Here is a 27597-nt window from a genome sequence, read left to right on the forward strand (position 1 = left end):
CCTCAACGACTTCATCCAGAAGTCGTTGAGGAAATCCGCTTCCTTGTCAACTTAGCTGAACTTTGACTGAAACATCAAGTCAAAATGCTGCAACATAATCCCCACAATCTCCAGGGAGACACCACAGGAAGAGTGTGGGAGAGTTAAAAATTACACTCTTCCTGTTCCCATCTAAACACAGACATGTTAAGCTTTAATTACTCTCTCCAGTGGCTTTGTAATTAGAAGCCAATATCAGGTAGAGCAGCATTATTGGTTACTCAAGCCAAACAGATGAGTTCTATACATCACTGCTCTGCGCAGCTATGAAGAACAGCAGGAGGTCAATTAAAAATCCAGCCCACAGGCCAAAGAGGGGCAGTCTAAGATACTCCTCGTGTTAGCCAACTCACACTCGGGCTGCTCAAATTTCTGATGACTAAGAACCAATTTACGAAGCTGGCTGAGGACATGCACACAGCAAGACTTTTAGTGTTTGTAATGTGTCTGTGAACAGGAATCAATGAGGGGAGCAATAAGCAGAATCAATAATGGTACTGGTATTAATACAATTTTATCAATATACTATTTAACGAGCGTATGAAGATCATTTTAGCTGGATTTTTTTACTACTAGCATCAAAAGAGAAGCAGCTTCAGTGAAATATTGTCGAGTAGAAAAATGATTTTATTTCACAATTTATTCTTGTGGCTTTCCATCAATAAAATTATTTTATTCCAAACTATAAAACCATCTGCAATGTAATGTGAACAAAATAAAGCTCAAAATACAAGTGCATTTCTGCTAGAATTAGTGAAATACCTGCATATATAAAAGAATAAACTATGCACGCAGCATTTTCATTTCAAATACTTCAAATCTTACTAAAGTTCCAGGTATTTGGTGATAAAAAGTTAACTCGATTAATTACTTTAACTTTTTTTCCTAGTTCTGTATCTATGACCTATAGCTTATTGCAAACAGGGCTTATAAAAACAACAATAAACTCAGGACATGCAGTGTCTTGGATTTCTTTAAATAACATTTGCTTAATATGCTGCATTTATATATATATGTACACATGTTTGATCAGTGAGTGAAATCCTCTGTCTCATACGACTTCAGCACCAAATAAAATATCCTGCAAAAAATACAGACATGTGCTAAGAGGGAACCTCTAGCACAGGATTTCTGCCTAATGACTGCTTTCTGACTGTCTAGCATCCTGCCTTTGCATCTCTCTGGCCTTTTCAAAACACACTGGGTGAGAATATCCTGAGGGAAGTATCTCATTATTGTTTCTCTAATGAGAGGAAAGGATGTAGAGAAGGAAAAAAGAGAACTTCTTTGACTCCGTGGAAGTCATTTCAAGGATGCTACCCTGAGATAATGGGGGAGAAGTCTTTTAAAAAAGAGAGGTACTCATCTGCCTGCGAAGGTGTCCCGTACATATATGAGCTATATGAAACCAGATAGGACAGAAACAAAAATAAAAACCTGAATAAACACAACCGCGTAAGTGTTACCAACACTTCCGAGAACGTGAATGGATCAGTGTCTGTCCCTTGGTCTTGGGAGGTGTATCTGCAGTCACCATCGTAGCAGAGTCCCTAACTGTTGAAGGGTCTGGTGTTTCTGCCAGGATAGTGTTCTGCATACTGGGCCTCCATTTCCTCCATCCAGGCCATGCTCCAATCCCACGCAGAAACAGGCTCCAGTTCGCCGAATGAGTCGCCTTCCGCATGGAAAGATGGGTACAAGGCGCTGAGAGGGGAGGCAGGCGGAGAGAAATCTAAAGACAGGAGAGGACAACATGTTGACATTTCAATATCAAGTATGCGTCTGAGCGTGTGCGTGTGAAACTGTATTTGCCTTTCGGAGAAGCAAGAGTAAACATTTCAAGCCCTCTGAGGAGCACCTTTCATGATGATTCTCAGGGGTGAAAAGAACATTTCGAAGCTTCTTTGAAGCAGCAGTTTGTCCCTGAAAATAAAACTTTTCTAATTTGTTTGAGGCTCTGAAGCAAACTGAGCCAATTCTCACCAACCACTTTGTGCAGTCCAGTGGTAGCAACAAATTTCAAAGAGCTCCGAGCTCACGTCCAGAAAAAAAACAAAAACGACTCTGAGCTGAAGGCTTGAAGCTATACAGGCTCTGCCAATTAATGTGAGAGTGTGAAAGTGCACCAATCTGTGACAAGCCTCTTCCTGCTGTTTTCTTAGGATTAATCCACACTGTACCCTTCAAGCTCGGTCTCAGATAAGTACACTGAACCTGTGTGTGCACTTAATTGCACAGATTTTTTTATTGCTAACTGAAAAGCAAAATATTTTAAATGTTACTGAAAAAACAACTGATAGGATGTCCTGAACACCCAGAAAATTTCACTTGACATATAATAAAATGAACCCATGACCTGATTCCATCATTGCACAAATGTTAAAAACGGGTACGGTTCGGTGTCAGCTGGCTGCATGTGATCCACAGCTTTGTACTCAAAGTAACTCGGAGTAATTGTGAGGGAACATAATCAGCTGCAGAGAAGCCACTTCAAGGGTTTTCATACTGTGAAAATCAGCCAAGGCAGAGCGCAGCCAAAAGTGAGTTTAGTGAGTGGAATAAAGCTGCACGGACCCTGAGGGAGGGCAGGGTGACTGATGAGTTGACAAAGAGGGAAGTAGATGACTCATCTGGAGGTTCAATCTGCTGAAAGGTCCCTAAGTAATTGCCTGGTGCCACTAGATATTAGACTGAATGAGTTTGTGTCTTTGCACAGGAGGCACATGGACCAAAGCAGAAAGTCTGCTCAGACACATTTCTGCACACAGTGAGACACCAGAAACATACGAAGAAGGCCAGAGAGGCCAAGCTACTTCCAAAGCATTTTCACAACATTGTAACCCTCCATACCAACTTAGCGCTGGCCTGCCTTACCATAGAGCATCTTTCATAGATGAAAGGCCCCATCTAGTGGGAGAAAGTGGCAATTACAACAGCGTTAGTGGTTTTGCGCTTGTTTGTTTTCACCCATTTCAATAGTGACTAAAAGCAACAGCTCACAGCTTTGTTTATGTCACATGGAGAATCAGTGATTCTGCACATGGCACCTTGAACCTTTGTGCTATGACACAACAGCACATCAGTTGGTAACTACACTTTATCATTTCAAAGTTCAAAGTGTTTTTTTTAGTAACTGAATCATTTGATCTTTGTTTATTTATCATTCATTAATAAATAATAATACTCCAAAGGATAGAGCAGGTTATGAGGAGTCACTGGTAGAAATGAACTAAACCAAACCAACGAAGAGTTACACACTTGCTAACAACACTTGTCAGTGTATTGAGACACTGCTCTGAATAAGTTCTGAGTGCTACAGGGCTCCACTGTGCCTCAGGAGGTACACTTGGCCATCTATTATTTTGAAGGTCTGTGGTTTGATCCCCTGTTTCCTCGGGTCCACATGCTAAAATGAGACACACACTTGTTAGAGTGTGTGCGTCTAATAATTAGCAAAAGCTAAAGGCATAGACTAAAGTGCTAAATGAATGAATGAACTAAAAAGTATGACATAAACATGAGTCTGTTTATCCTTTAGTAAAAACTATGAGCCACAGTTTATGCTGAATTAGGTATTTCTTCTCCTTAGGTATCTTTTGTCCTGCTACTATAAAAACTAAAACGAACCCTTCGGAAAGCAGCCTCCAAACTGTTTTCTTAAAATATAAACTTTTTAAAAACAAATGTTTTTGTGAGTAAATGAGTTTAAAACACAGACAAAATAGAGATGGGTGACAACACTAAACACACTGATGGTTCAGGACTACAATTTGTTGAAAGTAGCAGATTAAAAAAAGGACCACTTGTTGGATTTCTGTAGTTTTTTAAATTGTATTTCTATAAGTATTTTATAACTTAACCCCACTAAGTGCTGTGAGGTTAGGTTAACTGGTCATTCAAAAAAGCTCACATATACTGCGCATAGTTAAATCTCATTCATTCTCACCATCATCTCATGAAAACTGAAGTTTTTATAACATTTTTTTGCCACAACTGATTTTTCTATTTCAAAAGTGACATTTCCCCTGCTTACCTGACAAAGAGGCTCCGCTCATGCTCTCCGCTGCCATGGCCAGGAGATGAGCAAAGTTGGCACTGTCATTAGTGTAGCAGCTGTCCACGGAGCTGATGAGGCTGGTGCGGGCACTGGACAGGTTGCTGTCCATGACTGAGCTGTTCGTGTTCCACAGTGAGCTGTCCCATTCACTGTAGCAGGAGGAAGGCGAGCTCTGACGGCAGGCACGACGGAAACTATTTAATGGAGGTTCGGGCTCGGTGAAGGTGTCTTGCACCTGAGCAGAGCGAGTCGGCCGGCAGATGTAATTCAGCGTCGAGGCAAAATGATGGGACAGGGAAGGACGCTGCTCTGGCAGGGCACTGCTGACACAAAGGACAGACAGAATGGTCAGCTACAGTAACTGTGCATGTATCTGTATGTAGGCTGCATACAGGAGAAACTAAGCTGACATGCAGAATAATATCATAGAATAGTCATTATAGTGTTCACCTCTGCTCAGTGCTGACTGTAAATGGCGTCGTTATTGCTTTACCTGCATCTCTCTGGTTTAGGAGTGAGCTCCAGGTACTCGGCAGCTTCCTGTGCTGTCAGCGTGCTGCCCTGTTCATTACTCTGTGACACAGAAGATAATGCAGTGGACAGGTGGCCGTAGGATGGGCAGCTGTTCTTGTTGCTGGGTCCCAGTTGTCCATGGGGGCCTGATGCAGGACACACTGACTGAAGAGAGCCCATGTCCATTGTTAGCTTTGTGGAACGACTAGAGCTGAGGGAGACACAAACGTCAGACATGTAAGACTTGTGTCTTTTTTTTCCCTGTCAAACAACCTTTATAAATGCAGGAAACCACTGTATACATCACACTGTATAAATGGTATCACTGTTTTTTATGCTTTCTCCTCACATTTTGTTAAACATAACGTAACACAAGCTTAACAAAATATATCTTGTAAGACTTAATGTATGATTTTATTAAGGTTAGAAGTGCTCGTAGCTGCAATTCATAGTCACAGGAAGTTTTTTTTAAATAAAATATATTTATGAAAATGTGAAATGGCATTAAATAGCTATGTGCGTAGTTAATAAAGTGAGCCGCCACTTCTTCATAAAAAGTGTTGTTGCTGTCTTTATCTCCTTTATTTAATCAATTCACAAACATATATATAAAGTGAGGTTTGCTACATGACAGAACTACAGTATATAAGAGTTCAGCTGTCCTGCTGAGGTCAGACACAAACACTATTCATGCCAATAAGCTTATTCTTAGCTGTCTTTATCTTTGTGCCTTCCTATACGTAACAGTCTACCAACTACATGTAAAGAATAACCATTCAAATATGATAAAAGAAAAAAAAACTTCAGAGCTTTGACTTTTCTGCTCTGCATAGTGATTGGGTTCCTACACAGGAAGTGACTTGTAGCAACATGCTAAACAGAGAACACAAGAAGCCAGTGACAAGAAAAGACCACCAGGTTAAACTATTCTATGTTTCAAAGCGAGTACCTAGTACAAGGGCAAAAAGAACCTGGTATGTCTGTTAGTAACTAACCATCAGCAACAAAGTGATGTAGTGTAATGCTTTGTAAGCAAGTACAGAGAATATAAAAGATTTCTTTAACATGCAGGTGAACATTGATCTGTGTGTTTGACTTCTGCAAATTAAAACAAACAAACAAATATTTGACTCTATTCGACAATTTAGTGAATTTCTTCCTAATTATGAAATCTTGAGTTAATCCTTTAATATGTGACACGATGTCAAAGAAGCCTTTAACTAATAAAATAAATCAGTTCATCCTCATTTATGTCCATGCAAACCAATATCTGAAACAACACACTGAGGTCCTTCAATACTAGACTAAAACAGACTAGACTACTACAAAAATAAACAAGTATTTGAAATGATCAAAATGTTCTGCATCAGGCAGCTTAATTACTGGAAGTACTGGGATCAGTAACGACCACAATTATAAATATACAAGGTGTCATCAATTAATGACAACTTTACTGGTTACCCTTCCAAACTAGCAATCTTCTTGTCTCCTGTGTTTTAAACTATCTGCAAATAGGATCCTTATCATTGTTCTCCTTAAGTGTTTCCACTAAAGTGGGCACTTTCTGGGACAGAAACATACTCAAAGGACGGAAGTCTAAGTCATCGCTGCCCATTAATGGAAGGCTAAAAAAATAGAAGATACATGGCAGGAAGCAGGAAAACTTTGCTTGATTTTTTTTTTTTTTTAACATTTCTTCTAGTTATTTCCATAAAACAACTGAAACACTGTATAGGAAGAAATATTAAAATATACACTACTGTAATGGTTTGCAACCAGAGGGGCAGGACTTATCCAGGAGGTATGAGAGAATGTGGGAGGATTTGTATTGTTGTAGGATATTTACAACATAAAGTGAATTGAGGAAATTGTTGTTGTCGTCTGGTGCTATGTAAATAAAACTGAACTGAATTTCAGTCTTTCATTCTGGTCTAGCTGGCTAACATTTTCAGATGGCTCAAAGTTCCCACTGTGACAAAACTAAAGCATATTACTGTCCAAATGAGTGAACCACAATCACATCTATTTAACAATTTCAGAGTTTGAACAGTGTGTCCCAAACTGACTTGAGGGTCATATTAAGGTTAATCTCACATCACTTTGTGACAGTGACAGCTAGTGTTTGCTACAGATTAGTAAATACATTCTGTTTTTATCAGTGGAATTGGAGAGGTTACAAAAACAGAGGTTTTTGTTACTCTTCAAAAGTACCTGAACAAACAAACTCACAGCCTGCCTGAGAGTTGGAGCTAGTCTGCATTATAACTGTTCTATAGGAAGGAAATGTCCTGTATTATATAGATAATATACTACCTTTGTGCCAGCTAAACTATTCTAAAGACTGACGTATACACTGGTTTTTATAGGGTTATCTGAAAACCTGCATTGTCAAGTCTAATTTTTCAGTTGCTGATGAGGAGTCAGAAACTACTAAATCTGTTTTCTTTCATTATTCCCCTTCTACACAACACCTACGTTTTCCAGAACAATATCTCCACTCAACCCTCTAACACCCAGTCTGAGTGTTTATCTCACCCTCCATCTGAGGTGAGGCTTTGCGTGTCAGTGGCGTCCTCGGTGGGTACTGGGGGAGGGGGCAGCAGCATGTCCATAAGATGTAGTGATGCTGAGTAATGCAGCAGACGAGGACAACCCACAGGTTTACCGCAGTCTGGATGTCCACCTGGATACACCATAGCAAACCATAGCAAAGTATAATTATCCAATAATTCCTTTTATTTCAGATTCTATAAGCATCATTTTAAATTTCGGGACTACAAAAAAGTTTGATCTGTGTACAAAATGTTTCTTACGCATCCACTAAGTTTGTGGACAATAATGATTTAATTACACAGATTGAAAGTACCGTGCTGGAGAGCTGGTATGCGACTATGTCCCTGGGTTCTTGTTGAAAGTATAGGGACACTGCTCACTGCATGCAGCTCTGTGGAGAAAACCAATTGGCCAATTCACGTTACTCAAGAAGGAAATAAATTAACACCACATTTCCAGCTATCCACTGCTCCATATTCACCCTGCTTGCTGTGGTTCTTTTCCCATGATTCCCTTAGCACACCCATCTTGGGCTGGGGTCGTATGGCCTGTTTCCATGGCAGAGTCTCCCTGCTAATGATGGGTGAGGGCTTGCTGGCAGGGTGAGTAAATATCTGGATAGTTTCGGCTCCTTCTTTGTGGGGCAAACCATGAGACATTTTAGTGACACGTCCCGGACTGTTGAAGGTCTTAAGACCACTGCCCATGAGGTCCACATAAAAGGTGCCGTAGACACCGCAGCTATCGGTCACAATGGGAACAGTCGACTCCAGGCAGCTGCTGTCCTTCTTGGATGAGACTGGGAGGCCTAAGAAAACAGAGAGATTTACAAGAACACAAGTAGAACAAAAGGCTGCAACACAAATTGCAAATTTAAAAGGTTTCTATATTTCACACATTGGGCCACAAAGTCAAGCTCGGCAGTAATCCCAGGAATGAGTTGAAAAAACACAGCTGTCAAATCTTATATAAGATGCACTATCTGAGCGGCTTTAGCCTGCACACAGATGCCTAAGAATCTTACAGATGTAGCACCTTCAAGCTATTCTACAACCATCTCCACCCGGGCACTTCTTTTTATGCTTTGTCTTTCTAATCACTGTAGTAACTGTGCTCATTAAGGCCTGTTCTGTTCTACTCTGGGTCTTGCTGCTGCTTTCCCTTCTTGCAGCTTCCTGTGGCACAGCCATAAAGTGGTTAGCAGTGTCACTTCCTGGTTTGAACCCAAACTGTTGTTTGCAACTCTGTGAAGTTTGCATGGTCTCCCTGGGCCTGTAGGTATTCTGGCTTTCTCCCATTGTGAAAAGGCATGCATACTGGGTTAACTGGAGATTCTAAAATGGCTGTGGATGTGAGGAAGCTAAAGATGGTCAATAAAAAAAGCACTACATAAACGTGTCTGTTCATCTCAAACAGTGCTGCCATAAAGCTCCTCCCATGTTTGGATCCAGTCTTTACATTACTGCCATCTTGTGGCTACATTTAGCTATTGTTGCTGAAGGCTGTGCTTATGCTCACTGGAAACTGAGCACAAAGTATACTGGCTCAGCTGTCACTGCTCTGGAATCAGCTAGGATCTGCACTTTGTATGAAAACACAGCTTGCATTAGCAAATAAAGAACAGTTTCAAATTAACATCCAATTAAATGTTTGCCCACCTGTTGTGCCAACGCTCCACCTTCATTTTTCATTAATATTTTAATTCCCCACATAGATTTTGACAGCTAACCCTGTCACACACCGACTCAAACCTTTTAATTCATCTGCTCTGTTGTTATTAATACATTTGAATACAATTTAAAATATTTTTAATGTACTGAAAAATTCTACACTATACTTTTTTTCCATAGATACTGTATGTGGTGCTCAAAGGACAGCCATGATACAAAAATATGCATTATAAAATGTGATGCTGAACATTAAACAGAATATAAAGTACTTAAAATTAACTCTTAAACATATCCAGCAGTAATATTAATCCTTTTAACGCAGATGGAGAAGATTTTTACAGTGAAAACAGAATATCAATCATTTATATTTCATCTCTGTTTGAGTTATTTGTATATATTAAAGCCATTCACTTCTGCTTATCCTTTTCAAGGTCACAGGGGGGCTGGAGCCTATCCCAGCTGTCATAGGGCGAGAGGCGGGGTACACCCTGGACAGGTCGCCAGTCTGTCGCAGGGCTAACACACAGGGACAGACAACCATTCGCACTCACATTCACTCCCGCATTCACACCTATGGGCAATTTAGATTAATCAATTAACCTATCCCCACTAAGTGCATGTCTTTGGATGGTAGGAGGAAGCCGGAGTACCCAGAGAGAACCCACGCAAACACGGGGAGAACATGCAAACTCCACACAGAAAGACCCCGGCCTGATGGTGGAATTGACCTCAGGACCTTCTTGCTGTGCAGCAACAGTGTTAACCACCGTGCCACCGTGCTGCCCCTATATTAAAGCCATTTCTCATATTTTGTAAACTGTGTAATATATTGTATTATTTAATTAGTTCAGTCTGTTACTGTTATGTGTTTCCTCGACAGGTCACCATCTCTTTGGTGGATTTAAAGAGGTTACCATGAACCTAAACAAGTAAATCTAGTCAGGTCTGCTGTAGGACAACAGTTTGAGGGAGAAAGAAGTCATCATCAGTCTACTATTTTGCAGTCCATACTCACTGGTGCTTCGGATTCCTGGGTGATGCTGACCTTGGGCCCATAGGTCATGGTACTTCTCACTCAAAGAAGGTCTCCAGCCTCCGGGGATCCATGGTGAATCTGGAGCTGCCATCCTGGAGAGAAACCGAATCAAACCAAAATGAACTTGCTGTAAACAAATGTCAAATATTAGAGATGTTTTTATGCTGTAACACGCAACATCATTAATCGAGAGCTCTCGTGTCGTCTGTGTTTACCTCCACAATATAATATTTATATAAGAATCTCACTTTGTGTTCTCTACCATGTGGAATTCTTGTTAACAAATGGCTTTTTACTTTTGAATAGTACAAAACACTACAAAGAGTGTCAGCTCTGACAGTGGAGGGGAGGATGAAGCAGGTTTGATCTGCTCCAGTCTGCATGCAGGCTACTAACCCAGAGCTGCTTCATATGAATACGTGTGAATGTTTGGTAGAAGAAGTGCTTGTGCGAGTTAAAGCACTTTAAGTGCTCAGAGTAGAAAAGCGTTATATAAGAAGCAGTGGGGCTCTATTATCTACCTATCCATAGTCATGTCAGAGGTTGGCACACCCCGAGTTTGAATAAGAAGGCAGCAGTACTGGCACAGAACCATGCAACGATGGAGGCAACAGAAAAATACATGCTGCGCAAAACATGAAGCTAACTTTCAACAATTTTGAACTTTTTTTTTAGAGTGAATGCAGCCATTGAGGTGTTGATGAGTTTATTTTCTACTAAAAGTTGTAACACCATTTGGTGATTGCTGTATGATATTTTGTGATGCTCATGTTTCAAAGGGTTAGGTCGCTCAGTAATTCCTGTGTAAAGTATTGAGTCTATCAAAGGAATCTTGTGCCTCTAAAACTCACACAGATAGATTTAGGAAAGTCCTGGCTGGTTCTTACCAGAGCGCTTTTCACTAATATTCACAGATGAACACATCACAGAGGGTTCAGTATCTTGTCCAAGAATGCTTAGTCGAGTAAAGGCTCTGACCATCAACCTTCCGATAGGCAGAAGACCTGCTCTACCTTGTAACTACACTACCCCCCCAAAAAGTAAAGATATTCCCTCCTTTACCTTACCTAAACTTTTTTTTCCAGGTGAATACTTTTAGGTGGTGAAAACTGATTTTGCTTCTGTTCAGCCTACTGCTTAATCCCTGAGCTTCTTCAATGCACCATCAACTAAAAGCAGGTGGTTTTTTGTCTGTAAACAAACATCTAAGAGAATGAATGTAATACATTTAACCAGCTGTCTTGCCAACACTTCAAAAGCCGACTTGCTGACTATAATTCAAAGTGGTTTGTATAAATTCAAGACACTACTTGAATGAACGTAAAGCTGATTCATCCACACTTGTTTTTAGTGGTTCAGACGTTCCTGTCACTTTATTGTTGCAACATAATCAAATATGCATCTTCTTTTCATTTTACCTGTGTTTTATAATGAGATCTTCACTGGCTAGTCTTCGCAAACCTATAAATAAAGGAAGATACAGTATCAACAAAATATGCGTATTATTGTTTAACACAAAGCCTTTGTGGGTGTATTGGAGATTCAGTTTTTTTCTTTTTACTTTGGTGAACATTAAAGCCATAAACTCATACCTTTAGCCTTGCCAGGTCTTGGTATCAGCTGACCGGTCCTGCTGTGGTGTCTGAAGAGACAGATTGCTGCAACCATCAGAACACACCACAAGACGGCTCCGATGCTGCCGATCAACACGGGGTCTTGAAGAAAGGCCAGGACCGGAGACAAACGCTGCCTCTGGCTATCTGACTCAGGTAGTCCACCTAACTGTGAGTCTGAGCAACAGAATGGAAGCACATTATGAATGAATACAACCCAGTCTGAGAACACACGCTAGTCTTTATCTGTCCTGATACAGAAATAAAAAGTTGACAGCTGTATTGCTCACTGATGACAAATCCATGAGGGTCACTCAGCATTCCTACTCCAGCCCCATTGACTGCAGCTATGGTGACCCAGTATTGTACCCCTTGTTTGAGGCTAGAGATATGAAGACTCAGTTGGCTACTATCCACCGTCCAGTTTTGGTACTGCTGCTCTTTGGGCTCCACACACCACACCTGAAGAAAGTTTGCACCTTTAAGAGTGAGATTGAAGCTTGTATCCACCTCAAACACGATCAAAATTATTTGTTTGGATAAAGCTTTAATCACTAAACAATTCATCAGCTGCTCTACATGGACATACCAGTAACTCCAGTTATAACAGAATAAAACATTCCTACTAAAAACCATGTGCTCTTATTTATTTAATATTTAATATGTCTGCAATACAACGACATTTCTTCCATCACAAAGTTTGCCTCAGAATCTTAGTGCACAGTGATTGGTTAATCTGTTTCCTGTTCCACTTGCTGATTAATTCCTCCATATATTTGTATGCAGGATTGTTCGAATCCCATGTTTCCCTCTTAAAATGACTCCAGCATGATTCATTACATTCTGTAAGGATTTATGTTTCCCTGAGGGTTTCAACAGTCTGCTGAGCAGATAACTATGTCGTGCTGTCCTACTGTAATTACCTGGTATCCCTGTAAGATCCCATTGTGGGTTACAGGAGGAGGAGGCTCCCAGCTCAGATGGATGGTGTTATTCTGCTCATGATTGACTGTTACTGACACAGCCCGAGGAGAGGCACTGGGCACTGTAAACAGAGCACTTATTATTACCAGCAAAACGCAATGAATATTCTCACATCAAAAAGATAAAGTAAAAACCTTTGTCACCTGTCTCAGGAACTGTCAGGTGCCGGGTGTTGCTCTCCCTCCCATATAAGCCGCTGCCATAAGGCCGAACTTTGAAATCATACTTGTAGCCTCTCTTTAGGGGGCCAACCTGAGCCTGGAAGCTGGGGAATGTCACCTTCTCTGCTGCCCAGTCTGAGCTGGCAGTGAGCAGAGAGCGATACAGAACCTCAAAGCCATCAAGGTAATGCGGCTGTGCTGGGAGGGACTGGAGCTGGTCAGGCAGAAAATACAACATGGATTGTGTACGTGCCATATTCCTACATTCTCTCTGAAACGTGGTGAAACAGCTTTCCCTTACCTTCCACTGTACGAAGGACATGTTAGAACCAGGGGCCTTAATGGTGACGTTCTCCAGAATCACACGCAGGGATGACAGCTCTTTGTGGAGGTCTTTCTGCTTAGTGTTGGCAGCCTCTGGAAACACAAGTGGTTTATTCAAACCCATTGCATTAACCACAGATGATTGCAGCAGTGAGTGAGGACCTCTCTGTTGCTAGCCAGATTGTGCAGTGAAAATTCACTAGCCAACGTTAGCCTAGAGGACACTTGTTTCATGAATTCACTCACACAGCAAGAATCTACCGCTGACATAGAACTGCAAGGTTTCTTTGAACACAAACATGTTCCACTGCCTAAAGACACTAAACTTACATTACAGATTCATAAAGTTTCCACTTGCTAACAAAAGGATAAACATCATTCTTCACCCTCATTTGGTGCGTTGATGACGGTAGTGGAGATCGCTAAACCCTCACAGCTGTTCAGATGGACTGAGACTTTGCAGTTATGAAGACCATAGCACATGATTCACATGGTTCACTCACTGGTTTCTTCCATTAACTGCTCAAATCTATGAGTAAACATTTTTACAGCAGGTGCATTGGACAGTGCAAAGAAGATGATATTTTTTATGGAGGTGTATGAGATAAATAAATATCTACAACTGTAGCATGCATAAGCACTCTAGTATGTGCAAGTGAGCATATTATAATGTCTGAAGCTGAACTAAGGTATTTTTTGCATCATATTTTTACATATACAATTCTGATAAGTTATTTTTCGGTTAGACAACAGGTACTCCATGACAAAAAAACTAAGTTGATTGTCATGGACAACGCCAACACGAGTTTTAAAAACTGCTTCAACTCATTCAAATGCAAATATATGCAGCAAAGCACGCCCACAGCTTATAAGATCTTACACTCCAGAGTGAGCAGCTGTGCTTAACGTTTCTGCTATTCTCCAGCTATTTACTGACCAAATCAGCTAATTTATGAAAAACACCTCTGCCTTTGCATCCTGTATATAATGTCACTTTGTTTTAATAAAAAACCTACAGCAGTTTCTGGGAAATAACTGTTCTCTCCTTCATGTGCAGACCTTTGCACAAAGACGAATAATAATAATAATAATCACAAACCTACCTCCCAAGTGTGGACTTACTACAATCATGTCTAAATTACAGAATTCAGAAGATTACAACTAAAGTCGTAGACACCGCATGATGAAATGAATTATTTTCAGCATATCAAATCATAACAATCATTTCTAAACTGAGGCTTTGACTGCTGTAAAACAGAAATGTCACTGTGTGAAGGAAGCACTCATTTCCTACACTTAGAGTAATAGTAGGAAAACATTCTGATGGCCCACTCTGAAGCAGAGTGTTTTTAACATTCATCGAGTGATTGTAAAACACACGACACCAGATATATTTTAACAGCATTATCATGTAACCTCACCTTCAACTAGTAGCTGTGCGCTGGCAGTGACCACACCCACATCATTGAGAGCAGTGCAGGTGTACTTCCCAGCATCAAGGGCTGTCACATAATGGATCTGGAGAGTCTGGTCCGGGTTTACGATGTACCTGTGCACACATGGATTTGAAGTTTCACCTCCCCCTTATCTTGTCTAAACGAATCGACATTTAGACGTAGCAGAACTGGTTTTATTTACAAGCCTCCATATCAGGAAAGTAGCTGCACTGAATAAACTTAACAGCTCGATGTAGACAAAAATTAAGAATAATGTGGACTTGGTGTTTTGTGTCTGTCTTACATAAAATGTTAACACTTAAGATCACCACAATCTGCAATGTTTCCACACCCATAAAGCATAAATGAATATTAACCAGTGACCATATGAAAGGGGTCTATATTACCTGCCATTGGGCAGTGGTCCCTGCTCTCTGCTCCAGACTACAGCAGGTGGAGGGTCACCTTTAGCTTGGCAGTAAAACTGGGCAGACTCTCCCACTCTTACTGATACGTTTTCTGGCTTCAGCACCAGTATGGGCTTGGCTGCAGTACAACAGAAGAGAAACTCAGAACTATGCTTTGCATGTATCAAAGTGTTTTGTTTGCAGAAGGAAAACTTGCACTGGGTAATCTTACAGAGGGTAATATTGCTTTGGAATCCTGACATTACATTGGAGACTAGCGATGCTAACACAGTGATGAGTTGTTTTCAGTTCCTGTCTCACCCAGCACAGAGAGCCGAGCTGCCCTGCTCTCCCTCTCCCCCACAGTGTTGATGGCCACACACACGTAAACACCAGAGTGATTTTTCTCTGCAGGAGCGATGATAAGCTTCCCATTCAGCTCCTGCAGCGGAAGCACAGTGCAGACAGGATGTGGAAATCACACAAGATCTATACATATATGTACACTCCAAACTGGTGAGTGACTTGAGACCATAAAGTCATTAGGAGAGGTCACACAACAAAACAGCCAGAAGATCATTTTCCATCAGACTTCTTTGTGAAACCAGGAGTCACTCCCTGCTGGAAATGTAAAAGCATGCACTTTTTAGACCTCAAAGCTAAATTGATTTATACTGACCTGCTTTCACACGCAAAACTTATTTCCATTTTTTTTTCATACAATGGTGATTTTTAGTGATTGAATTCAATCCATTAATATTCTCAATGCAAAAACTGTTACCTTAAGAACTATGCATTTACCTTGCAGATGATGAGTGCCATCTAAAATTTCTTCAGAAGTCAATGTGCCATATGATTGCATTAGCAATAAATTTATATATTAACAGTTACACACTACAGGGAGTGCAGAATTATTAGGCAAGTTGTATTTTTGAGGAATAATTTTATTATTGAACAACAACCATGTTCTCAATGAACCCAAAAAACTCAGTAATATCAAAGCTGAATGTTTTTGGAAGTAGTTTTTAGTTTGTTTTTAGTTTTAGCTATTTTAGGGGGATATCTGTGTGTGCAGGTGACTATTACTGTGCATAATTATTAGGCAACTTAACAAAAAACAAATATATACCCATTTCAATTATTTATTTTTACCAGTGAAACCAATATAACATCTCCACATTCACAAATATACATTTCTGACATTCAAAAACAAAACAAAAACAAATCAGCGACCAATATAGCCACCTTTCTTTGCAAGGACACTCAAAAGCCTGCCATCCATGGATTCTGTCAGTGTTTTGATCTGTTCACCATCAACATTGCGTGCAGCAGCAACCACAGCCTCCCAGACACTGTTCAGAGAGGTGTACTGTTTTCCCTCCTTGTAAATCTCACATTTGATGATGGACCACAGGTTCTCAATGGGGTTCAGATCAGGTGAACAAGGAGGCCATGTCATTAGTTTTTCTTCTTTTAAACCCTTTCTTGCCAGCCACGCTGTGGAGTACTTGGACGTGTGTGATGGAGCATTGTCCTGCATGAAAATCATGTTTTTCTTGAAGGATGCAGACTTCTTCCTGTACCACTGCTTGAAGAAGGTGTCTTCCAGAAACTGGCAGTAGGACTGGGAGTTGAGCTTGACTCCATCCTCAACCCGAAAAGGCCCCACAAGCTCATCTTTGATGATACCAGCCCAAACCAGTACTCCACCTCCACCTTGCTGGCGTCTGAGTTGGACTGGAGCTCTCTGCCCTTTACCACTCCAGCCACGGGCCCATCCATCTGGCCCATCAAGACTCACTCTCATTTCATCAGTCCATAAAACCTTAGAAAAATCAGTCTTGAGATATTTCTTGGCCCAGTCTTGACGTTTCAGCTTGTGTGTCTTGTTCAGTGGTGGTCGTCTTTCAGCCTTTCTTACCTTGGCCATGTCTCTGAGTATTGCACACCTTGTGCTTTTGGGCACTCCAGTGATGTTGCAGCTCTGAAATATGGCCAAACTGGTGGCAAGTGGCATCTTGGCAGCTGCACGCTTGACTTTTCTCAGTTCATGGGCAGTTATTTTGTGCCTTGGTTTTTCCACACGCTTCTTGCGACCCTGTTGACTATTTTGAATGAAACGCTTGATTGTTCGATGATCACGCTTCAGAAGCTTTGCAATTTTAAGACTGCTGCATCCCTCTGCAAGATATCTCACTATTTTTGACTTTTCTGAGCCTGTCAAGTCCTTCTTTTGACCCATTTTGCCAAAGGAAAGGAAGTTGCCTAATAATTATGCACACCTGATATAGGGTGTTGATGTCATTAGACCACACCCCTTCTCATTACAGAGATGCACATCACCTAATATGCTTAATTGGTAGTAGGCTTTTGAGCCTATACAGCTTGGAGTAAGACAACATGCATGAAGAGGATGATGTGGACAAAATACTCATTTGCCTAATAATTCTGCACTCCCTGTATATAGAACAACTTTATAGAATTATATTTGTTCGCAGATGTTGGCAGCTATCAGCGAATAGTTATCAGCTATTTTGAAACAAAAAAGACTTTTTATCCATAACAAGAACAGCAAATGAACTGTACAACAGAAAATACAAATGCTATTTATGGTCTCCTCACAACAATGATAAGAAAAATAAACTGGGCCAATATGGCATGTTTGTTAATACAGAGATACACGTTAATGTGATCTCTGGTCTCCCACTCAGAGATGCAGGTCTCCGAGTGTCCAGCATTCAGACGGCTACCTGAGGACACTCTTCATGTGAGAGAAAATCTACTCACACAGATATGCAGAGCCAAATTCTGTCAATAAGGCCTCTGCAATGTTCTGAAGACAGTTAAACTTGTCAGGTAGTGATGTCCAGCAGGTGAAAATGAAAGCTCCATAAACACACACAGCTGTGGATTCCAGCTGCGTTCGTAGTTTTGCAAATTTTGACCCCCATAGAGTCGAGCTTTTCAGTTCAATCAGCTGCATTTCAATGTCCTCTGTGTCCAGCCAGTTAATGCGAGACAAATCCAGCTGCTCATTAAAGCTTTCTGGTTTGATGAGAAAAGAAAACATTGGTCCATACACCTGAAAGTCCCGAAAACCCATTGTGAATTCTGTCTCGAGTCTACGGATGTATCCATGTATTTACGTGGTGCTGATGCTGCACTGAGCGGACAGCTCCTGAAGCATTTGAAGTGTTGGAATGTGGAAATTTCAACATCGCTTGAAAAAACTGCCAGCTAGCAACATCCCTCTCACTAAGGCTAAGTTATTTTTAGCCAATTACAAGTTGAATCTGGTAGTTGGGGTTGTTAGCTAAGATACTGTCATTAAGAAGCGGCACAACTAATGTGTCTATGCGAGCTAATTTGCAATGTGCACCGCTGGCCCGGCCATTTATTTTTTAACGCACCTTCTCAGATTAATTCACTGCGTGTCGTACCCAGGGCTGGACTGGGACAAAAAATCGGCCCAGGCATTTTGACTAGAGACCAGCCCACCATTATAGGAAAAGCTATAAAGCATTTGAATGATTGTACGCTTTTGTGACAGTGATGTACACTGTCTTGTTGGTATATGTATGATTTCTATACATTTTACATCAGATAAAAACTTTGATTGTAAGATTAAAATAATTATTTATTAAACGATAGACATTTTAAATGAGAATAAGAAAGAAAAGTATTTCTTTGTGCCCCCCTTTCCCTGTTAATGCCCTAATGCCTGATGGCCACTCCAGCTATGGTCGTGCCATCAGTTAACCTTTCGCGTGCCAGCTGTGGCACGCGAAAGGTGTGGATGCTCAAAGTCAGAGTGCAAGTTCTTAAGAGGAAACATCATGTGATGGTGCCCTTTGCATTTGTTAATAGTTGTGAAGTTCCATTTCAAACAGTTGTACGATTCTATATTTACACAGGTTATATAGCTGTAATAGATTCATTATGGGCAGACAGCTCACAGTGTAATGATGATCAGCACTGCTGATGGGCAGCCCATCCTTCTTCCAGACAACATTAGGTTCCGGATGTCCCACTGGGGGGCTGCAGCTTAAAACAGCCACTTCCCCCTCTGCCACTTCCACATCAGTGGGCTGCACACTGAACTCCTCCTGCAACACTGCAACATCAGAGAGTTCAGGTTAAGCTTACCTGAGACCTGTAACCATAAAGGATCTTTGAATACACTGAGAGATAAACTATCTGCATGAGATAAAATGTCTATTTCTGCACCTGTCCAACCCTCAGTGGGTAACATTTCCACATTTCCTCATATTCAACAGCCTTGTCTCACTCGCATGTAAGAAAGATATGCAACAAGCATGCAGTGTATTATCTCTCAGTTTGAGCTTGTGAATGTGTCTGAAACCTTTGTGCGAGGTCTTCCTCTCTGTACTGCAACATTTCCAGCAAGACAAATTCATGTGTCTCACTGCTCCCATCAACTCCAATTCATCTTTTCTGTGGGCTTTACTCATCATTACTGAACCTTTTTTTCCAAGTAAAATAACCGGACATCTACCATAAATGACCATCCTCTGACTGGGGATATATCCTCTTCAGTGTTATTGCTTTTTACTTTATAATAAAACTTGTTTTATCTCAATATTTTTAACATTTTCTTTATTAACACATTTTATTCTTTTTATTTACTCTGAATTAATTTTCATTTAAACAGAAATCATATTAGTCTGTTTATTTAATCAGACAGTTGACCCATGTGACATTTTGCAATTTTAGGCGCCAGAATATGAAGGATATTATCTATTATTTTTATCATATCAAATCATATCATTATGAAAATGACAAATTATAAGCGCAACTACAAACTATTTTTACGATGCATGCATCCAGCCAAACACTTGTCTGTACTCGGGCGAGACTAGAGAATGGATGCTTAAAAAGCATTCTGATGTTCAAAGACCCAGAATTCTCCTGTGGAAATAAGGCTGATGTGCTTGCAAGGAATTCTACTGTCAATTAACTGCTTTAGCAACTGAGCATATCAAATATCTCAGCCGCTAAAGCACTTTATTACTGATTGCTATTTTTGCTAAAAATGGAGTTGGAAATAAGTCTAGAGACAAACAAGAACAGGAGACAGGAAATGTGTTTTGACTGGTTCAGTAATGAAACTATGTGAAAAATATAGACATAAACCCCCTAGATCAAATTAATTTTACACATACCGCCCAAAAGTGGGCCAGACCCGTGAAAATCCCATTTCTTGCAGTGTGAAGAAGTTTGTCTGCACATTTAGTCCATGACACATCTCAATATAAGAAGGAAACAATAGTGGAATTTCAACAGCGTCTCTCACTATGCCGTTTTTCTACGTGATAAAGAAATGATGCTGTAGTAAATGAAAGGACTCTGTCAGCATGACTGTTGGGCTTGAACTGTAAGAAATAAATGCATAACATTAGAGAAAAGTTTAGTTAATTTCATTAATTCAAAGAAAATATCCTATTTTATTTATTTATTTATGTCTTTAACTGGACACATTGTAAAAAACAGACACTGATAAAGTAGAGAGTGAAACAAAAGGAACTAATTGTTTATCTGTTACTTCATTACTCTAATGTGAATGACTGTGTGCAAGATGCTTATCAGTAGTAAAATCCTGATAAAGTCCAAAATGCATGCCCTCCTTCACATTTTCCAACGGTGTCCAGTGGCCCAGTAATCAGTAATTAGTTACTAATTACTTTTTTCAAGTAACTTGACCAACACTGGTCATGAACATTTGAACTCTGTGCCTCCGGGAGGCCGATGTTCACACAACAGAAGAAAACATGATTGGACCTTAAAAACAGACTTCTTATAAAGAACAAGTATGCTTTCTGAGTTTGCATTTTTAAAACTAATGCAAAAATTTGACTCCAGTTTTTATACTTTGAGTGGTTATTTTTTATTATTATTCTCAGTTTTTTTTTCAGTATTTGTATATTTGAACATTCAGTGTCATTTTGGTTTTCATTTAACTTTATGTTGCTTTTAATTCAATGTTGCTATGCTGTGTGGTGGCTTGTAATGCACTTCACAGGTCTTGTATTTTAAATGCATTTTATAAATTATTAAGGCTGTTACTACTCATGTTATAGGCAAACAACTATTGAAACGTTGTAAAAATATAAAATAAAAACATACGAAATATGACTACAGTGTAGTTGTTTATGTGAAGCTAAATTAAAGCACTACTATATGATTATTTAAGGACTACATCTTTGCATGATTCATACATACACGCAGACACCAGATGTTCTTGCAGACCCTCATTTATCTATGAGGCCAAACACCCTTTAAGCCAACTTTCTTCTGATTGGTTACCTCATGCACATCATGTTTCTGTGGAGCCTGGTATATGAAAAGACTAATCTAATCAAAGTGTTTTAGTTGTCAGTTAGACAGACAGTTCTTTTTATCCCTGTAGGGAAATATTTTCTGTGGTACAGCAGGTCCTATGAGTAGCCACAACGGTCTGACCTGCGATAAACAGCGATGCATTACGGCTGGTGTCCTTCCCTGCACTGTTCCTAGCCACACAGGTATAGACGCCCTCATGCGACTGCCCCTGCCTTCCCCCTTCCACGCTCAGGAAGAAGAGGCTCCCGTCTGAAAGGATCATCGGCTGCAGCTCTCTATTTGCGGTCTCTAGCGGCTGATTGTTGCGCAGCCACTCAATAGTTGGCTTCGGGCTTCCGTCAGCGCGACAGGAGAGGGTGGCGGGATTGCCAACTTTCACCACCACATCAGAGGGGTGGTGGACAATGCGGGGAGGTGTCTCTTCTGCTCGAACCTTGGAACCTGAGAAGGATAAAGAGAGAATCGGTTAAGCAATGCTGCTCATTTTAGCTTTGATTTCCTGATTTTGTTTCTGTGTGTTTCACTACAGGAGATTTGGTTTATGTAGAAATTACAGCACTTTTCTCTGTAAGAACCAAACCACAGCCCTCAGCCCTACACATCGCCACCCCTGAGTTCCAGTCACTAGCAAAACCCACAACAAACAAACGTATGCTCTGCTACCAACAAATAATGTGTATTTGCAGCCAGTCGCAATGGAATGCCATTGTTTGAGCTTCCCATGGGACTGGATAACCAAAGACGGTGCACAGATGGTGATCAGCTTCCTGACAGGAGCGGAAGTCAGAGGTTCTCAGGAACATCCAGGCCAACAAAAGCTGACGGGAACTCCCTCATCAACGGGACATCCGCCACAGAACAAAAGACCATCTTCAAGAGACACTTACCACTCACTTTTGAAAACTTAAAATGTGGGAAGAAACAAAATCCTATAAGCGTGTTAAATTACATCATTAAATCATCTTAGCTTAGCAAGGTTTGGGAAGGCAAGTTACAGCACAGACACTGCTTCTTATTTATTTTATACTATGAAATACACATGGTTTCAATGTAATTTATACCAGCTATATTTAAAGAAAATAATCAGAAAAACGGGAAACTTAATTCACATCTAAATTGAATATTATCTTAATCTGACCCAACATTTTGGGAGTCTGAAGTGGGAAAGGACAATCAACAAAACAGCTCTTGTCCCTCTTGAGCTGTTTCTTTCATTTACTATAGGCGGAAATGCTTCCCATTACAGCTAACAATAAGCTGTCCAGCCTCATTGTCACTGTGCCCTTTCACATTCAGAGCAAAGGGAGGATGCAGTCAAAATACCAGCATGTCATGGCCAAAACACTCTCAGGACATTTCTAAAATGCTTTATTCTTAGGAGGCAGGTTGTAATCAGGGCGCTCCTGAACGTCACCAATATTTCCATTCAAACAAGCTGCGCAAGCTGGGGAACACATTATCGAGGTTTACCCAAAGATCAGCTGGCAACAGATTCATTATAATTGTGACTATATTTAAAAAACAAATCCATTCAGCTACTGCAGCAGAAGCACAATGCAGACAGGATGTGGATTTCCACATCCATACATACATATATGTACACTTCAAACTGGTGAGTAACTTGAGACCATAAACTCATTAGGAGAGGTCACACAACAAATCGGTTGAAAGATCATTTTCCATTAGACTTCTTTGTGGAACTTGTCTGTGTGGTCTGTTAGTGACTTTGACACATTAATTGACTTACAGTCTTTTACAGTGCTAACACAGACCCAGCAGTATTACAAACATCCCCCTCAAAACTCTACGTTAGGTCTTTTTAGTCTTTTCATTTCATGTCAAGGAGTCAAAGTAAAACATTACAATTAGAAGTCCATCTTTTCTAACATAGGTTGTTTAGTTGACTTCAAACAGGAACAGTTCCAACAGTACTTACCGAGGAGGAGAACTCCAAACACGAGTAGAAATATGTTCTGCAAATAACTCATCATCATTCAGAGCAGCCAAGTCAACAACCAGGGTACTTTCCTCTGATATTTAATTTAAAGCAAACCTGTTACGTAGCATTTACATCTCATTTTCACAAAATTTCCATTTGAGGGTTTTTTTTGTTGTTGTTTGTTTTAAAGTTACCGCAACTATATATATATATCTTAAACTTAATTACTGCTCTATAACGATTACTCCCTCGCAGTCCCGACTCTACACAGCTGGGAGGTGCAGTGAAATTTAGCTTCCTGATGGAAAGGTTTTCAAAGTAAAACCATGAAAGGTCTCGATGCACGCTCAATCGACCCTGAAAGTTGATTCTGTTCATCGGGACATTCCGTTTTCGGTGAACAGAATCAACTTCCTGAGAAGACCACGAAAAAACCCGGCAATGTTAGTATAGAAATTATTATTAGTATAGAAATAAATATTATTATTATTATTATTATTATTATTATTATTATTTGGAAATCTATTAATAACTGAATTTTAGTTGTATTCTTCTATGGATTTAGCTATGAAGAATATGCCATGTGATTTTAATTTGTAGTCAAAATGGGAAGGTTTGTTTCCGCTTTTCTGACCACAGAAAGTTAAACGCTACATTATTTGAAGCAAACTACTATCTAATGAATCTGTGTCCCTGTCCCCTGTGTTTCTGTTATAGTATGTTCTTTTCTCTCGTTGTATCTATTGCAGATACTTTGCAAGAAATTTAGGGGAAAAGAAGTCAGGGTTTGCCATATGCCATCGTGGAAGAAACATTTCATTACAACAACCAAATGTAAATCGCATAACACTATCAGAAATACCTGAGACCAGCTACGCTCTTTGGATTTTTACATGCCACAATATTACAGAATATAAACAGCTATAGAACAGAGGAAAGTGATGAGTAAATTAAAACCATGTCAAATTAAAATTTAAAAAAATATTATATGTGTGTAAATTTGCCAGTGATTCTCACAGCACTAATTTATATTCTGTGGAGTCAGTTATAAAAGAAATGGAATAAAAGAAAATACATTTCTGATGACCACTGTAAACACTACTGTAAACACTGCTATAAACAAACAAGCAAAACTTCACACTAATATTAATATCAATTTCAACAGTAGAGTTTGGTGTTGCCTTGAAATATTGTATTTTAAGTTTAATCAAAGGAACGGAGGAGGAAGTATTACATTTTCTTTTTAATCATGAGCTGTTGTCCATTTTCGGTTTTTGTGCTAGCAGTCCTATGAGGCAGGAAGTTCTGAATCTCGGCACGTTTTTATTTAACAATAGAAGGAAACTGTACATCTGCTCCTCATTCATTGTGTCCTGCATTTCAGCTTCAAGGTTTTGTCACAATACGTTTTACTAAGCTTTTTGTAGATATCTAAAATCACTGAACTAAAAACAGGTTAGAGATTTTGTACAAATATACAGAAAATTGGGTTTTTAATTATAAAACCCCCCCTGCCATATAAGAATAAGTTCCACTACATCTCCTAAAGACAGAAAACAGTCCTTATGCTGAGTTACTTCCAAGTTTCCACAGCGAGGACAACTCCCAAATAAATGGACTACCACTAGTTCATTCTTTCTAATGGCACACATAAATAAAGCATTGTGTAGTGAACTGTGCATTGTGAAGGTCAGAAAGGCCCAGGGCTAAGTGATGGATGTTTATATTGATCCAACAACTTAGGGTGGATGGCCTCGGCATCGGCAAGCTTTCAGCCTGCAACAAAGGCTTTAGAGAGGATGAAGGATGAGTCGCCCCTGCAAAAACACAGCCCATGGGAATGGTGCTGGGACCAAGATGTGCGGAGGGAAGGGACCTCTTTCAGGCTGTAGACCAAAAGGTCAGAAAAGGTGTTGGAAATGAGGAAAAGAGGGTGGGAAGGAATTAGAAAAAAGAAAGAATGTGTCAGCTGTAGTGAGGAATAAAATGTGACTTCAGAGTAAATTTGCTTATAAAGGAATTAACAATCACTGTCAACACAAAAGGCTGAATTAACTTAATTTAACCCAAAATATGTTGTCTTTTTTTGGCGGCTTAAGATAATAGTTAAAGACAGAAGACGACAACAAAATGCCGATCTTAATACAGTTAATAAATCTGAACTGATGTAACTACTATGAAGAAAAAAATATAGATGAGACTTTATTACATACACCCAATGCGTTTTCTCTTTCTTTGATGAGACTTACTTTTAAACATAATTGTGAACTGACTGTGTGCTGTGACATATATAGTACACATCACAAATGTTTGAATGTGTTTTATTTAGGAAACGATAGAGATTTAAGTAAACATTTTAGTTTAAAATGTAAAAAAAAAGAGTTAAAAAAGAGTTAAAAAAGTGATAATGATTTTTTATTTTCAATACTTACACTTTATGCAACAAGGATGCAAAAGACAATGTTAGTAACATAGAAGACATTTATCTGTTTTAGAATCATACATTTAGTTGCAGCTCTAAGCCTGTCAGATGCACTACATGCCAGCCTATAAGGTGCTGTCATCTACCTTCTCACTTAAAGGCCTTGCACAAAAAGTTTCAGCTCTTCTGCAGCAGAGTGCTGTCTGTCAGCTCTGTGAGATTAGCACTCACCTTTTCTCCGGTGTGCCTTGTTCCTGTGAGGTGTGTGCTGGTGTCCCCCACTGTGACGAGTACGCTCCTTGAACAGGGTCTTTGACCTCTTGTCTAAACCTGGTTCTGCCGGCACGATGCCATGGCACTTGCACCACTTGGAGTACTCTGCACAGGTGCAGAACCAGGACACCCAGAGGAGCCACACACAGACACGCATCTTCACGGGTCCAGGATGCAATTCCCGTACTCCTTACTGCAGTTCGGCTGTATCGACCATCCCCTCAGTCTACTCTCTACCGTGGCACTCCACAGACATTCAACATGTGACCTATCTTACATCCCACTTCTTATTTGGAGATTGTTTCTCCATATTCCTCAGCTCCTCTTCCCTCCCTTTTTACTTTGACTGCTCTCACTCTCTCCCTCCTCTTTGGTCCTTTTTTCCACCTCTGAGTAGTAAGAAACTGGGAGAGGTGGGGTTGGGTTGGGGGCAAACAATGATTAAAAAAAAAAAGAAAAGTTTCAGACCTCATGCTGAGCACATAGTGAGGAGAAGGGGACCAGGGGGTACTGTCTTGTCTAACAACATCTGTGCCATTCATCTGGTATGGGATAAAGAGGGAACAGAAAACAGGGCTCAGTGTAGGGCAGGAAGGAGGGAAGAGAAAGATGAAATAAGTGGGAGGTAACAGAATGAGGCCTGTGTTCGCTAAGTCAGGTCACTTTCATTAATCAAATGTCTACCTATTGACTGATGAAATGCAGCGGAACAGTGTCTGAATATGGAGATCATCTCATAAACAGAATAACTGGACCTATTTTAATCATTCTGAGGCTGAGAAGATCTTACAACTTTCAGAAAATGCACAACAACAGACAGAAAGTTATTTCATTTTGTCAGATATTAGAGAAACCTTTATTTGGACTGCTCAAAGGCACATCTGAAATATCATTTTAAGTTCACATGCTCAATTGTGAATTATAACACCAGAGGAATGCTGCGTCGCTTGACAAACAATAGCTTAAAAAAAAGACAAAATGGGTACAAAGACTCCTTTTTCTCTCACTGCTTTGCTTTAATGTGACCCCCCCACCACACACACACACACACACACACACACACACACACACACACACACACACACACACACACACACACACAACACACACCCCATACCACCATCAACACCACCGTACACTCCCTACCCAACCTCCCACCAGCCAAGTAGCCAAGCAAATTTGTAGCTGCCTGTCTGCACAGTATGAGTCTCATACATCATCTTGGCTCGCCCACAAGACGCAAACAAAAGTACCAAGTCAACCTTGTCAGAATGTTCTGCTTGCAATGAAACGCAGTCAGTTTGCCTGCTTTGAGTGGCCTCCCAGAGTGCACAAAGAATACACTCCTGATTTGATTTGCATTACATCAACCTATCAACAAAAACAAATGGGCTTCCAAACAGAGAAGCACAGATAGGTAGCAGCTTGGGCCATTTTTTTCTGCGTTGTACCGCTTCCTTGCAGTATATCTGTAGTTTGTGACAAACAAATTACAAATTGTGAACTCAGACACATTCGGTGTATTTCTCTCATGCCTGTGATGGGCCTTTCATTGCCTAGGCAAAGTATAAAAATACTGCGTGAATAAAGATAAAGAATTTTGCTAGAAGATTGGTTATAATTATTTTCAAGTTGACTGGCAACACAGCTCTCCATCAGATCCAGACTGCACTGTACAAGTGCATTTGTCACTGTGTTTCCTACAGAAAAAAAATTATCTTTACACTTTCTGTTATGACCAATCATACACTGTATAGAAACATCAGAATTACTGCAGATTGCAACATCATTAAATGTTTAATACATGCTG

The 27597-nt window shown here is 40.1% G+C and overlaps 1 protein-coding gene across 2 annotated transcripts; it reads right to left on the reverse strand.

Annotated features, from left to right (window-relative positions):
• Positions 1 to 648: 648 nt before the first annotated feature.
• Positions 649 to 26309, reverse strand: robo4 (roundabout, axon guidance receptor, homolog 4 (Drosophila)). Of its 2 annotated transcripts, none has more exons than XM_003449814.5 (19): positions 25746 to 26309; positions 21274 to 21594; positions 18750 to 18907; positions 15115 to 15235; positions 14794 to 14932; positions 14372 to 14499; positions 12928 to 13043; positions 12609 to 12840; positions 12405 to 12526; positions 11772 to 11943; positions 11461 to 11658; positions 11287 to 11329; positions 9848 to 9960; positions 7644 to 7970; positions 7476 to 7553; positions 7145 to 7292; positions 4590 to 4820; positions 4073 to 4416; positions 649 to 1771 (listed from the first exon to the last, which is right to left on the reverse strand). In XM_003449814.5, the coding sequence occupies exons 1-19, from the start codon at positions 25942 to 25944 to the stop codon at positions 1590 to 1592; spliced, it is 3372 nt and encodes a 1123-aa protein (XP_003449862.1). In that variant the 5' UTR covers positions 25945 to 26309; the 3' UTR covers positions 649 to 1589. The 2 variants fall into 2 exon arrangements, with proteins under 2 accessions (XP_003449862.1, XP_005454618.1); XM_005454561.4 differs by lacking the exon at positions 25746 to 26309 and adding an exon at positions 23090 to 23561.
• Positions 26310 to 27597: the final 1288 nt, after the last annotated feature.

This window comes from Oreochromis niloticus, linkage group LG10 (assembly GCF_001858045.2).
Source record: "Oreochromis niloticus isolate F11D_XX linkage group LG10, O_niloticus_UMD_NMBU, whole genome shotgun sequence".
NCBI lineage: Eukaryota > Metazoa > Chordata > Actinopteri > Cichliformes > Cichlidae > Oreochromis > Oreochromis niloticus.

Excerpts from the sequence above, each read along its gene's own strand:
- robo4 (XM_003449814.5), bottom strand. The coding sequence starts at position 25,944 with ATGCGTGTCTGTGTGTGGCTCCTCTGGGTGTCCTGGTTCTGCACCTGT. Across the intron at positions 14,933-15,114 it reads AGCTCGGCTCTCTGTGCTGG|CCAAGCCCATACTGGTGCTG; the intron begins GTGAGACAGGAA and ends GTTGTACTGCAG. Across the intron at positions 9,961-11,286 it reads GATCTCATTATAAAACACAG|GATGGCAGCTCCAGATTCAC; the intron begins GTAAAATGAAAA and ends GTTTCTCTCCAG.